Source organism: Jatropha curcas, chromosome 10 (assembly GCF_041381405.1).
Source record: "Jatropha curcas cultivar XTBG-Jc1 chromosome 10, XTBG_Jcur_1.0, whole genome shotgun sequence".
NCBI lineage: Eukaryota > Viridiplantae > Streptophyta > Magnoliopsida > Malpighiales > Euphorbiaceae > Jatropha > Jatropha curcas.
The window spans coordinates 6,361,649-6,376,578 of NC_143160.1; the positions used below are offsets into that span (position 1 = coordinate 6,361,649).

Consider the following 14,930-nt stretch of genomic DNA (forward strand, 5'->3'; position numbering starts at 1 on the left):
AGTTAATTTATTCGTTTAAGTATAATTCAAATTAACCATTTTTATTTATTTTAATCTAAAAAAAATTGTAATATATATAGATAAAAAATAATATATAATAAATATAATCAATATGCAGGACCCAGAAGACTAATATTTTTAAATAACCATAACAAAATAACAGGTCAGCAATGTAGAGCGCCAACCATTGCGGATAAGCAAAGCCACCTCGAAAATCCAAGAGCACACGTGTCATCCACACAGAATTTTCTCCTGAATTTCTCCCAGATTTTTAGACATTACCTCAGACTCGTTGCTGAATTATTGGTGGCACAGAAAGAAAGAAAGAAAGAAACCCATACTCGATTAACAGACCAACCAAACTTTCACTCACTACCTAGCCGTTAAGTAGATAGAAGCCTTAAGCTTGTCTTTTTAAAGAGAGAAACAGGGTTTTTGGATAGAAAGAGGATATGACAACAGCTTCATTGTGTTCATCAACTCAGGTCAATGGCTTTGGAGTGGGTCTTAGACTTCAAAAGACCCATCTCTATCGACCCGGTTCAGTCACTCTAACAAGGTAATGTTGTTTCAGCTTTTTAAAATTTCTTTTTCCGTGGAACTTTATTGGGTTTGTGAATTTATTGATTGTTTGGATTCTTGAAAGGAGTACCTAACGTTTATAAATTGGGACAAGTATTCCTGTTAAAAAAGGTTTCTTTGAATTGATTATTGTACTTCTTAATATTTAATTGGAACAATTTCTGTGTTATGTACGTGTTAGATGTAAATTAAGATAATTCTTGGTGGGTTTATGCTGCTGATATATTAATCGATATAGTTTATTTAGTCTGAATGTAAATGTCCTGATGAGTTGCCAGTTTGAAATGAGATATCTTGCAATAAATTGCCATTTCGACTTCTGCGCGCTGCGTGTTTGTTATTATGCTTAGCTGAACTTCAGATGGGTGACTTGATCACTGTTTACTATATAAGCAATCTGGATTGCTGGGTACAAATGAGTATTGTTAAGATCTGGGTAAACCATTATTGTGTAGGTGATTCTCTGTTCATTACACTTATAATTTAACTTTTTGCATGTCCTTTGAGGAAGCAGAGAGTTATTGATGGTGTGCAATTTGAGCTCAATTAACATTTTGTATTAAATGTTTAAAATTTGACCGACCAATGACCATTGAGCTTTTATTTGTTAAAGTTTTTGGCCTGACTTTCTCATTGTCAATGGTTGATCGGCAATCAACTTCTTTTTGTTTTAAGGTGGTTCAATAATGTTTTGGATACTGTATCACATCTGATTGTACATATGCAAGCTACTATCTCGTCTTGACATCCTGCTAATTTTTGCTTCTTGCATCTTTCCTTATCATAGGTCACCACAATGTTTAGTTCTAAGAAGCTGGTGTTTTCTGTTTATCCATCTTTGTTTGCTAGCTTGTGTTACTTGATTTTATCCTGCGTCACCTAAAAAAAACTTCCCTGACAATTTCATTTCATATTATGGACAATTAGTGTTTGGCAAAAGTGTTATCATTTGATATGGATTGATTGTTCTCTCAGCAGTTTCCTTGAGTCTTTCTCCAATGCATGTGTTTTCTTGTGGCTAATGATGAAATAGAACCCTCATGTGTTTCTGCGAGTGTATTTTTCATTCATAAGTTTCTGAATGCTGTTTTATCAGACTCTATTTTACCATTTCTTTTGGGGGTTGCATGTTAATGTTCATGTTTTGATGAGCATATGCATGTTTATGACACAACTGGAATTTTTTCCCACCTTGTAATCTCCAGCAAAGATGCTTTGAACAGTTCCAGATATTATGTAAGTTGTTTCTGACGTCTGTTGCTACATTTGTGTGTAATACAGGAGAAAAATTCATACTGTAGTGAAGGCAACAGCCCGAGTTGATAAGTTCTCTAAAAGTGATATTATTGTTTCCCCATCCATTCTCTCTGCTAATTTTGCAAAGCTAGGAGAGCAGGTTTGACTCTGCTTTTTGCTACCAGGGCGAGAGTGTTAGTTTCTTGATGTTGCGATCTATAACTCTATAGCCAAAATTGGTTTTTGAATACCTAGATTGAAATATGCTGCTCTTTATTGTGTAATTTGTTGTAATTTTTGTATCTTGCTGGTTTGGCACTCTTGGAAGTTCTCTGTGGTTTCCATGAGATGTTGTATTTTTTTTTTTTTTTTTTTTTCCTTTTGGAGTTGTTGAGTTTCTTTCATGTTTTCTAGGTAAAAGCAGTTGAGGTGGCAGGTTGTGATTGGATCCATGTAGATGTAATGGATGGTCGATTTGTTCCAAACATTACCATTGGACCTCTTGTGGTTGATGCTTTGCGCCCAGTGACAGATCTTCCTTTGGATGTGCATTTGGTATTCTTCATTTCCTTGTTATTTTGGTCAAATATGACAAGTTAAATTTCAGCTAATATTGCTGACATGAGATTAAACACCATAGATGATTGTGGAACCTGAACAACGAGTGCCAGATTTTATCAAAGCAGGAGCTGACATAGTCAGTGTTCACTGTGAGCAATCTTCCACCATCCACTTGCATCGCACAGTAAATCAGGTTAGATTTTTATCTAATCTTGTTGTACGTTTACATTGCTTTGCTATAAGAATATATGAGTGAGATCTTGGATCCTAAGTAAAAATCAATTTACATAGCATAATTGAAAGTATGTTGCTGGTCCATGTTGCCAGTAAAATATCCTTTTGCCTGCTTTATGAGTTCGGATATTTACTGCTGATTACTGCGGAGATTTTGAAAAGGAGGGAGATGTCCATCGCTTATCCTTTTAACACCTCTATTGAGAATACGTAGAGAATAATAATGGTAAAAAGAACAAAAAAAAAAATCATTCCTTGAGATTATGGAATGTTGTGTTAAAGCCAAGATGTCTGAATGGTCAAAGGTCAAAACTTATGTTGTCATTGTAATAACGCAGTAATCAAGATCAAATTCACTAGGTTTTTAGAAATTTCTTTAAGTATCAACTTGGCAAGTATTTATGCACCTCTCTTAATCCTTTGTTAAACATGTTTCATGATGTCACATTATTGCGTTCTCATTGTAATGCTATTAGTTGCTCACCCCTTTTGACATTCTCTACAAATTAGATAAAAGATCTTGGAGCTAAAGCTGGAGTCGTCTTGAACCCTGCTACTCCATTGAGTGCTATAGAATATGTTCTTGATGGTAAGTTTGCGTTTCATTTCTTTAATATTTCCTTTTGTCACTATTCTTTTGCGTTTGATACCTTCAATAATTTTCCAAATGATGACAATTAAGAGGGAGGAACATTATTTTCAAGGTTCCTCCTCCCTATGTATGTAATTGTTGGCTAATTGTTGGTCAGTTACAGATGCATGAGGGGCCCTCTGTGGATGAGCAAAAGGGAAAAGTAAAGCAAAACAAAATTCATAAAAATAAAGCCTCTGATATATGTGACTCTACGTGCTTGAATAAACTATGGAACAATTGGTCAATAGTTAGGATAGTTGGACAAGAACAAAAATTAGAAGATTTCTGGAGATATATGGTATGTTTGTTTTTGTTAGAAGGGTGCATGGATCTGTATATGTGCACTTATCTTAGAGCACTATGTGGCAGTTGCTATTTGGACTTGGATTGCCATAATAAATGGATATCTACAACCTTTGAAGCGAGTGGGTATTTATTTGAACAGACTCAATTCAGTAGACTGAGAAAGGGCATTTGTTTTATATAATGTTTGGGAAGGTGGGAAGGTTACATGTGTTAGGTGGTGGTTGAAATTCATCAATTGTTGTCTGACTATGGATTCATCCTACGTGCTTATTATTTCATAATTCAACTCACTTGATTCCATTTCAGTTGGGATTTGCTATTTGAATTCCTTTCCTTACTTGGTTTAGTGCTGCATTTTTATTTCGCAACTTGTCCTAAAAGAGAACCCACTTCTTGCTTGAAATTTGAAAATACTTTGAAATAGGATGGAAAAAAAAAAAAAAAAAGTCGCTGTTTAATAGTCTATATGATCCGTGAAATACCTTTAACAAAATAATGTTTGGATCATGTTGACAGTGGTTGATCTTGTCTTGATTATGTCTGTCAACCCTGGTTTTGGTGGTCAAGGCTTTATTGAGAGTCAAGTGAAGAAAATCTCAGATTTGAGAAGACTGTGTGCAGAGAAGGTATGATCTTTCTTCTGAAATGAACGTATGTTGACACATTTGTTTGGTAGATATTTCTCTTTGCATAATTAGCACATTATCCTGCCTTAAATGATCATAAAACTAATATATTTTGCTTGCATATGCAGGGGGTAAATCCATGGATTGAGGTAGATGGTGGAGTTGGTCCCAAGAATGCATATAAGGTGCCAATTATGTTTCCTATTCTTGCTTTTGCAGAAGATATGAGCCATATTGGTGATTTGCAGATTCAGAAATACTGTTTGATACAGACTTATTTTGCTCTCGACACCATATGGTGTTTGGATAGTGTTTTCTTGTCCTTTTTTTTATCAGGCAATTTAATTGGTTTTTTAAAAATATACCCAAAAGTAAAGTATGAACGCTGTTTGTTTTATGAGCTTTCAAATGCTGTTCCAGCCAAGATGATATCTGAAAAAACAAGAAATCCATGCACATCCCACTATCTTTCAGCATTTAAAACATTTTGAATGCTATAGTTTGTTATCATTTGAGTAGTGACATGCATTTCCTAATTCAATTGGAAAATTACTTTTCCTCTTCCATGAAGGTGCAAATCATTGTTCATTGAAAGATGACCTTGATTGTGGCCATATTATGAAAATTACTTGACTAATTAAATCTAGTTGATTTTCTTGTTGGTAGGTTATTGAGGCTGGGGCTAATGCTTTGGTTGCTGGTTCAGCAGTTTTTGGAGCTAAAGATTATGCTGAAGGTATCGATACAGACAACTTTTTTATTTATGCTTTATGTGCATTAGTTAATACATTTTAATCAATTTTTGTGGCACAATTAATTATTTTACAGCTATAAAAGGAATCAAAACCAGCAAAAGGCCAGTAGCAGTGCCAGCATGATTTATCGCCAGAAGATCTCATTTGATTAAAGGTGACATCTGTATTCTTCAATATCATTTATGTCAAAACACTCACTCGTCAGAGTTTCTCAATTGAATTTTCTAAACATCCCTAAATTTGAACAACTTGAATTTCTATTACAATGTGCGTTCTGCACTTTCTATGAATGAATAGGAATATTAACCAACAGAAGTTTCTTCAAAATTTATCCTTTCATGTTTCTTGTAAATAGTTTTGCTTATCAGATGCTTCAGGTTGGCACTAATTGGGGCTAGTCATCTTCTTTTTCCGCAGATTATTCACGTGATACATAAGCGGCTTATTTCTGCAAATTGATGTTGTCAGATATTGCCATTGCTTCTTCTGTGGTTTGGTTTCTTTGGAGGTTACAGATAAGCTAATAACGAAGCAAGTGTGCGGTAAGTTGCCGCTGGGTATACATTGTGTATCATATATGCTGTTTAGGGATTCAATAATTCAAGCTCATATGAAGATCTTTAGTTGTATTCTTCATCAGAAAATTTTTCCCTTTCATTTAATAAAATTTGATTATGTGAAGTTAAGAACTTGTTAAACTGATAACTGTCAGTAGAAATCTTTTTGTTATGTGGAAAGGTATTGCCAAGACAGCAATCAAACAGATAAGGAGTTCCAAAGGGTCCAATTAATTAAACTTACATAATTTCAAATACTATGTAAATTAAGAATGAATTCATTTTTTTTTTCTTTTACTTCTGAAATTATTTTTTATTTATTTAAAAACAACTAATAATATTACAATTTTTGAAGACTAGGACACAAATTGCATGCAAGTCCATTCTAATCAAATTGAATTCTTATAATAACAAAATCAAAATGGTATGATTTTTAATACTTCAAAATTGTATCTTTTCTATTAATTCTCTCATTTCTATAAATGCAATACCAAACAGTGATCCCCAAGATGGAAACCTCAAAAAATCAGTAATGGCTTCATTGCAAGGTATAGATCATAGATGCCACACATGATTATTTCGGTTCGTCTTCAAAATAATTGCATTTCTCCAGTTTTTTTCTTTTAAAAAGTTCACATCACTAGACAAAGATAAAGAACTCAGAAAGCCCAAAGTTATACTGTAAACTATTCTAATTATGTTCCAAAACAGATACAAGGAAACTAACAACCTGTCCTGACCGAGTATAATGCTTTAAAAAACTATGCTACAACAACATAATTGCATAAACACATTCTGTATGCATTTCCTAACAGTTCAATCACAAACACTATACTATACATTGCAAATATGTACACGAAAGATCGACCTTCATGGACCTCTACACATCCTGCCTGCATATGGGGCATGATCCATGTCTTATGAGCCATCTGTCCACACAGGCCAAGTGGAAAGTATGGCGGCAGCGAGGCAAAGTCCTTGCAATTTCCCCTTTTTCAATATCCTACCAACAACCAAAATAGGTACTGTTATTATTACCGTCGCTAGGATCATCAAAATCACAACTGCACAGAAAAATGAAATATAAATGGAAGGTCTTAAAAGTAAGAAATGGGAGGTGGAGAAGGAAAACCTGCAAGCATATAGTACAGCAGATGGTCTGTTTTGCCTTTACTTCATCCAAGGTATGACATGGCAATTTCTTCAGTGAGTCGCTTGACAACCCTCTAGATGCAACTTCACTATGAACATCATAAATCTCATCATAGCTTATATTTGCGATGCTTACCTGCTCATCCAGAATAAGTTGATTAATGATTCAAATATCAGAATAAGCTTCAATTAATTAGTATCTAATTCTCAAAAACAAAAATCAAGATAAGCAGAATTTACAAAGAAGAAGTTCGCTAGGGAATACCAATTTGACAGATAAATCAAAAAATGAGACCTAAGGCTGCCAATCCTGGATGGGCAAGGCATAACAACCTGAACTTATAGAAAAGATTTGCACCCCACATTCTGATTCAAAAGTTTGATATGGGTGACTCAAGAACATAAAAGTTCAGTCAAACTTGAATTCCTCTAAGGGGAATTGATTATTGGGGATATCTAAACATTATAATGAAATGATACTATTCAAATTTCAAGTACATACAAATCTTGAGATGAATAAAATGTGATAACTACCCCTGCTTCCCAAATATGAAATCCAAAAGTAGAAAACATCAACGGAAGTTGTTTTTATGTATTAGAAGGTCTATAATATTATCAATAAAGATACTAACAACGATTGTTTCCCAATAAAAGCATAAACTGTGACATCTTCCAGCACATAATTTAAAAGTACGTATGATTTGAAAGAATTAAAGAACAAAGAGTACCCCCTAAAAGTCACAGCCTGTGCATTAGAGGGACAGGAGGAGGGAAGCTTTCATTCCATTTGTAGAAGGTACTGAAGAAAAAAGCAGTACAATTCAAAATTCTGGAAGCTAGAGCAAACAAATCTCAATAAGAAGAGGGAACGTAGGCTCCCTTTCATACAATCCAATGAATTTATCCTGTTCATAAAATTTCATTTTCAATGGAAATACAGAACAAAATGATTACCTGCCAATGATAAGCAGTTAGCATTGCAGGCGAAAACTGTTCATCTACCAACCTCCCCTGGAGAAGCTCTTCTACAAAATCTGCCTGGACCCATAACAGAGACGATTAATCAATATTCAAATTTTAAAGACCCATAAAAAAAATGATCAGAAATTTCCTTATAAGAGCATTGTTGTACGAACCATCGATGAAGGGCCTCGTGAACCAGATTGTTCCAAACACCAATAAGCACGAGAAGCCTCCAAAACCTCAACAGAAAGCACAGCACCAGCAATAGCCCCCAGTCCAGCCCCGCGAAGAACACCACAATCAGAAGCCCGGCCAGCTAAAGCACCAGTAACAGCTCCTGTAAAAGCTCCAGCTGCAACACAGAAATACATATATATTGTATATTCTACAAAAAGACCCTATATTTTTTTATCAAGATCAAAGCTTGAAATTGATAAATTAAGATAGAAATATTACCCAGAGCGAAAATCCCCGTGAGAGCTCCAGAAATGGCACCGGCGACGAATCTGGGAATGCAATCGAGAATCCGACTCCCTTCAAATTCCATGATCGGTAGGTCGGTTGAACTGCCGCATAAGTGGTATGGATTCGGCCCGGACTGATATTGGGCACAGATGCAGTGAGTCGCTACATTCATATGGGGAGAAAGAAAATTATCAACCGATATTTTAATTAGCGAATTCAAGGTAAAGCAGATGATCTCAGATTTATTTGGGGAAATACCTAATAGGTCATAGAAGTCGACGGAGAGAGAGAGAAGTGGAATTTTGTTTTTAGTAGTGGTATTTTTTTGGAGATAAGACAAACAAATGGAGGGTACAGAGAGATCTTGAGATCCTTCTATATTTGCTACTTGGGTTAAGAAAAAGAAAAAGAGAAAATCAGAAATGATTGGCTGAAAAGGGAAGGAAAAGGAAGAAGTGAAAAAATATATATACTTTTCCCTTCTCTCCTGTTGTTTCAACGTTGCCACTCTTCTGCAGTTCTAACTGCTAGATGGAGGCCGTTGGTCAAGGCAACCAATTTTCTCTCTCTAGAAACTGTACAACAGGAACCAAAAAACTTCAAAAATTCCTTTCATAGTCATGTATAAATGACATGGAACTGGAAGCACAATACAATACTGGATAATGTCATTGATCTGTTTTTGTCATTTTTAATATGATGAGCAAAAGCTAATAAATGCAGTATTTGAATATCGTATTAAATTGAAAAGTAAACAAAAACAGATTTAGAAACAAAAACATTGAGATTTCTATTGCTTATTTTGGACACCCAGCATCTAAACAAAGATTACAAGCTACTCTCCTACATGAATAACTGAAAAGAAGAAGTGCCTGAGAAAATGAAGTTGCAATATTACTTCTTTTGTTAATTATCAAGTGCTCTATCCTTAACATATCAGAGCTCTGACAGTTACAAGATTAGAACACTTATTGTTCCAGTGATCTGATCTTCACTAGAAGAGTCGTTATTAGCGCCTGGTGAAGTATTTTCCCCAATTCATTGTGTTCTGGAATTTTACCACAAGAATGATAATCCCATAGGCTTTCAGACTGAGAAGCAACTGGGACCCGATTCTATCATGTCTTCAGAACACCTGAGTGCTGATTTCAGGTATCCACTCTCTCGATAACCCCTCATTAAGATCCGGTAAATGACTTCATTTGGCACAATACCCATCTTTATCATATCAGCATGCAATATCATCACGTCAATCACATGTTTGACATTAAGATGCCCCTGCAAAATAACAGTATAAGCTAATGCATCTGGTCTTAAATCATTGCATCTCATATCAAAGAACAACTTGCTGGCTTTAAACATCTGCCCTTCCTTGCACAAAGCTTGAATTAGAGATGTATATATCACATAATTTGGAGAATACAATCTACTGTCAGTTCCGTTAATTTTATTTCTACTGCAATAACCTCTAGTCTTGTCTAAGAATAATTTAAGTGCATCAGATACCCTTCCAGCTTTGCAGAGGCCATCAATCAAACTACTGAATGTGAAAACGTTAGGACTGAGGCCAGCATCCTGCTGCATATGTTTATATAGCCGGAGTGCCTCTTTCATGTTACCACTTTTGCAATGCCCATCTATCAAAGCCGTGAAAGCAACCACATCAGGCACCAGACTTTTGATTAACATTTCTGAGTACAAACCCATGGCAGATTGCATATTTCCCTCCTTGCAATAACCATCAATTAATGTAGAGAAGGTGATAACATTTGGTTCTACACCCTTCTTTGTCATTTCAGCACACACCTCCAAAGCCTTCTCCATGTTTCCTTTCTTGCAGTATCCATCAATCATTGAATTGTATATCACAGAATTTGCTGGAACTCCTTCTTTCTCCATTTTTTTCAGTATTCTATCTGCTTCTTTAACTGTACTTAAACTACAAACACTCTTGATAAGTATACTGTAAGTGAAAACATCAGGAACAATTTTGAACTTTTCCATTTCCAAAAGCAAATCCATTGCCTTTGGGAGATTCCCCGCCTTAGAGTACCCATTAATAAGACTATTATACACAAGGACATTTGGCACAACACCCAACTTGGCCATTTGAACAAACAAGTTCCTCGCTGCCAATAATTTACCCACCTTGCAAAGTGCATCTACTAAGATACCAAATGTCACAACATTTGGCTGCAGTCCGTCATTAAGCAGATCCTGAAACAAGTCCAGGACTTGTTTTATTTTTGCTATTTTGCAGTACCCATCCATCAGAACATTATAAGTATACAAATTGGGTAAAACCCCGGATTCCTTCATTTGTCTCAACATATCTTGTGCTTCTGTCAATTTACTCTCGCTGCAGAGACCACGCATGAGAGTCGAGTAGATTACAACCGTTGGTTCAATTCCTTTCTTCTCCATCTCATTAATCAAGCTCTTGGCTTTCCAAATGTCACCTTGGCTACAACAAGCATCCACTAACACATTATAAGTGACAACACTAGGCACCAATCCGCGTGAAACCATGTCTTTGTATAACTCCCACAAGGAATCGAAGCTACCCTTCTTGACCAACCCATTTAGGAGTGCATTACAAGCTTGCACTGCAGGGAAAATTCCGGTCTTGCGATACACCGACAAGGCTTCATCAAGAAGACCCAACTCAGAAAATGCAATGATCAACACTCCAAACACATTGGGGCTAAATTTTGGGCCCTGTAGCTGATTAAGGGCATTGAAAACCAAAGAACTAATCCGGTAAGGTTTGCGGGATTGGAGGAGGGTCTGGATGAGGTCTTTTGTCAAGCACCTGGCGGTCGTGTATATTCTCGCACTTGTTAACACATGGATTACAGCAGAATATAAGTGTAGATTCTTGGTTGGATTTTTTGGGTTTTGGTTTAAAACGTTAGTGAAAAATTGGAGGGCTTGTTCAGGGGTTTCGGAGTCGAGAATGGCAGTAGTGAGATCTGAAGAAGAACGTGATGATGTAAAAAAGACGTGGGTTGTAATATCGGTGTTAATGGGTTTGAGAGAGTGTTTTGGTGCGAATAGCTTGAACATTGCTTAAGCGAGGATGAGATTAAGAGGACCTCTCTATTTGTGGACCACACGGTACGCGCTATAGATGATAAAAATATGATTTTGTTGTTATTAGGTCCTAAAGTGCCGGAGGTGCAGAGTGCTTGGGAGAATGATAAACAGAGTTCTCTTGTACGAAGCTTGTTTCAACTCGTCTCATTCTTGAGTACCAGCTTCTGTTGATTGGATTACTATTAACACAGATGGTAGTGCTTGTGGCCAAACAGGGCCAGCTGCTTGTGCAGGAGCTTTTCGGTCATAGAATGGGTTGTGGCAGTGGAATTTTTCTCGGGCACTTGGAGTGTGCTTTGCTGTTGATGCTGAATTATGGGGTGTCTACCATGCTTTACTGTTTGCTTGGGATAAGGGATGGAGGCAAATTCAGTTGCAATGTGACTCTCAAGTGATAGTCGATATGTTAAATTCTCGACGGGAAGGTGACTTTAGAAATAATAATTTATCGGCAGCTTGTGTTGATCTCCTTCTGCGTGCATGGGATGTTCAGATTGTGAAAATATATAGTGAGGCCAACTCAGTCCCTGATATGTTGGCAAGAATGGAATAAATGGCGCAAGTGAGCTTATGCTTTTTCCTTCTCCTTCTTCAAGTATTAGTGAGTTGCTTCATGCTGATAGAACCGGTGTGGCGTGGCAGAGAAGCTGCTGTGTTTAATGGGCAGTAGTCCCTCCATCTGATATATAAAAATATGACATACGGTTAATATGCTTATTTTGTTGTTTACCGTCCACTTCCAGTCTAGTTATCAAATGCTACTTGAAGAATTGATTCCCGCCAATACAATAACGACCTCAAGAATTCTTCAACAACACCTATTCCATTTATTACAAAGCTGCAAAACCCTGAAATATCTCTCTCAAATCCACACCCAGATAGTCATTCACGGTTTTTCCCAGAAAAGTTATATTCTTGCCAAGCTACTTTCTTTCTACATAGCTTCTGGTCACCTCCTCTCTGCACATAAGGTATTCAAAGAAGTTAAAAACCCCAGTGTTACCCTATGGAACCAGATGATCAGAGGGCATGCTCGAAGCGAATCGCCTCGAAAGTCTGTTATCTTGTTCAATCAAATGAGAGCCGCAGAGGCGGAGCCTAATTTGTTAACTTACTCGTTCCTTTTGAGTGGTTGTGCGAGATCAGGTTTGTTGAGAGAGGGCGAACAGGTGCATGGTAGAGTTTTGGTGAATGGATATTATCCAAATGTATTTATGAAGACGAATTTGATTAATTTATATGGGATGGCTGGTGCTGATTTTGGTGTCGAGTATGCACAACGCGTGTTTGATGAAATGGGTGAGAGAAATATCGTGTGCTGGAATTCAATGCTTGCAGTGTATATGAGATGTGGAAATGTTGAAGGGGCAAGGAGGATTTTCGATAAGATGATGGAGAGGAATGTTGTAACATGGACGACTATGATTGCAGGGTACGCTCGAAATGGGAAGTGTAGGCAGGCATTGATTTTGTTCAATAAAATGAGGAGAGCCCACGTGGATTTGGACCAGGTGTCATTGGTAGCAGCTCTATCAGCGTGTGCTGAACTAGGGGATTTGAGATTGGGAAGGTGGATTCACACATATATTGAAGAGAAATTGAGTGGCAAAAGCCAGTCATTGTTGATTTCTTTGAACAATGCTCTTATACACATGTATGCTAGCTGTGGTGTGATTGAAGAAGCCTATGAAGTATTTAGATGGATGCCAAAGAGAAGCAACATTTCTTGGACAACCATGATCTGTGCATTTGCAAAACAGGGATATGCAAATGAGGCTCTTGCCATATTTGAGTTAATGCAAAGCTTGGGAGCCAACGAAGCAAAGCCTGATGAGATAACCTTCATTGGAGTCCTGTCAGCTTGCAGCCATGCTGGACTTGTCAACAAAGGTTGCCAATTGTTCATGAGCATGATTCAGAGTTGGGGTATCAACCCTGGGATTGAGCACTATGGCTGCATGGTTGATTTGTTGAGTCGTGCTGGTTTGCTAGACGAAGCAAATGATATTATAAAGACCATGCCCATGAAGCCAAATGAGGCTATATGGGGTGCTTTACTTGGTGGTTGTAGAATTCACAAAAATTATACGCTTGCTTGTTATGTGGCTCAAAAATTGGTGGCTGAGCTTGATCCTGACCAAGCTGCGGGCTATCTTATGCTCTTGGCAGATGTACACGCTACTGCCAAAATGTGGCAGGATGTTGCTACTGTGAAACAAAAGATGATTGAGATGGGTGTGAAAAAACCTTCCGGTCGAAGCAGGGTTCAAATAAATGGAGTAGTTGATGATTTTGTGGCAGGTGATAGGAATCATAAGCATGCATCTCCAATATATAACATGCTTGCATTGATTAACAGACAAGTTTACAAGCCAGAGAAATGGCAAGCGTTTTCAATTGTTGATGATGAGTAGGACAATGGTACGATTTTATATTTTTCCTTTTCGTTTGGTTACCATGTATTTTCCTTGGAGATTATTTCTATTAAAGATTTGCTCAGATTCTTTTTAGATCTTTGGTTTTTGGAGGAAAATTTGTATATTGTGTCTGTTTTAAAGCTTGCTATTACAGCATCTCTGTTAGTAGAGTTAGGTAGGAGTATGGATTTAGCACTAAAGTTGAAAATGAAAAATACACCTATCTGATGGTTCATTTTACAGAATCTGTTTCTCTGTTTGTGTTAGCTGTGTGAGTTAGCTTTATGCTACCAATTTTCAGCAGTTTCTGCTGTAATCTGCCAAAGAATGTTTTTGCTGGATTTTACCTTAGACTTGAATCCTACTATTTATCTTAACTCGTATATAATAATGTGTATTACATGTTAGTACTCGTTATAGTTAGTTAGTTACTGGTTTTTTTTTTTTTTTTTTTTTTTTTTGTTGAAACATGCATATATGTAGGAAGAATGTTTAAAATAACAGAATATGATTTTTTTTTTTTTTGAGAAAATAACAGAATATGATTTTAGTGAACTTTTATTATTTAAACGTAATTATTTATAATAAGCTTTCATTATTTAATTATTTGTTCAAATTATTTTTTTTATACTCACACGAGATATCCAGACTCGTGTCCGTTGTAACGGTTCACAAACTTGACTAATCCCCTCTCACCTTCGGAGGCAAAAAGGTTGGCCGGGGGGAGTTTATTCAATTTAAATATTACAAGAAAATCCAAATTAAATACTTATATGCTTACTATACAATAAATTTTTTATTTGTCAAATTAAAGCCTTGTATTCTTACTATATTTAATATCATTATATAATATATTATTTTATTAAATTTGATTCTTATATTCTTGTCATATTTAAATATACATTACTTAATATATAATAGTATTTCTTATTAAATACGTAGCATATATAATCAATTAAAATTAAATTGCTTTTATTTTTAAGAAATACTATTATATATATATAGAAAACTATTTAGATAATCAATCAAAATTAAACTGACACTTTTTAAATATTATAATTAATCAAATATTACCTATATTTTAAAATTAAAATATTTTAATTGACGGATATTATAGAATATATAAAATTTCACTAAAGATATTTTTAAAAAATCTCATTATTTCTGGTTATTGGCACGTTGATATATGTTTTAGATTATAGACAATAGATAAATTGTGTTGTCTTGCTATTTTATACAAGCTAAGACAACATTGTGGTCAAGCCCCTGCGACATTTACATGAATATACTATATTATGTACCAACGTTTTCCCGCTCAAGTGCTTTACAAGAAATCCTATGCTAGA

The 14,930-nt window shown here is 35.9% G+C and overlaps 3 protein-coding genes and 1 pseudogene across 4 annotated transcripts; 2 read left to right on the forward strand and 2 right to left on the reverse strand.

Moving 5' to 3' along the window:
* Positions 1-311: 311 nt before the first annotated feature.
* RPE (D-ribulose-5-phosphate-3-epimerase) lies at positions 312-5,615 on the forward strand. Its single transcript, XM_089727009.1, has 10 exons — positions 312-559; positions 1,864-1,978; positions 2,233-2,373; positions 2,459-2,572; positions 3,124-3,202; positions 4,070-4,179; positions 4,308-4,364; positions 4,846-4,915; positions 5,008-5,088; positions 5,352-5,615. The coding sequence occupies exons 1-9, from the start codon at positions 453-455 to the stop codon at positions 5,055-5,057; spliced, it is 843 nt and encodes a 280-aa protein (XP_089583135.1). The 5' UTR covers positions 312-452; the 3' UTR covers positions 5,058-5,088; positions 5,352-5,615.
* A 527-nt stretch (positions 5,616-6,142) lies between these two features.
* LOC149492981 (RING/U-box superfamily protein) lies at positions 6,143-8,637 on the reverse strand. 2 transcript variants are annotated; one of them, XM_089727012.1, is made up of 6 exons: positions 8,330-8,637; positions 8,063-8,233; positions 7,780-7,958; positions 7,598-7,681; positions 6,624-6,779; positions 6,143-6,494 (listed from the first exon to the last, which is right to left on the reverse strand). In XM_089727012.1, the coding sequence occupies exons 2-6, from the start codon at positions 8,151-8,153 to the stop codon at positions 6,372-6,374; spliced, it is 633 nt and encodes a 210-aa protein (XP_089583138.1). In that variant the 5' UTR covers positions 8,154-8,233; positions 8,330-8,637; the 3' UTR covers positions 6,143-6,371. The 2 variants fall into 2 exon arrangements, with proteins under 2 accessions (XP_089583138.1, XP_089583137.1); XM_089727011.1 differs by having other exon boundaries at positions 8,063-8,637.
* Positions 8,638-8,836: 199 nt separating this feature from the next.
* On the reverse strand, positions 8,837-11,137 carry LOC149492982 (Pentatricopeptide repeat (PPR) superfamily protein). Its single transcript, XM_089727010.1, has one exon. It carries the CDS (start codon positions 11,135-11,137, stop codon positions 9,158-9,160), a length of 1,980 nt encoding a protein of 659 aa, XP_089583136.1. The 3' UTR covers positions 8,837-9,157.
* Positions 11,138-11,877: 740 nt separating this feature from the next.
* LOC149492983 (pentatricopeptide repeat-containing protein At5g66520 pseudogene) lies at positions 11,878-13,829 on the forward strand (annotated as a pseudogene).
* Positions 13,830-14,930: the final 1,101 nt, after the last annotated feature.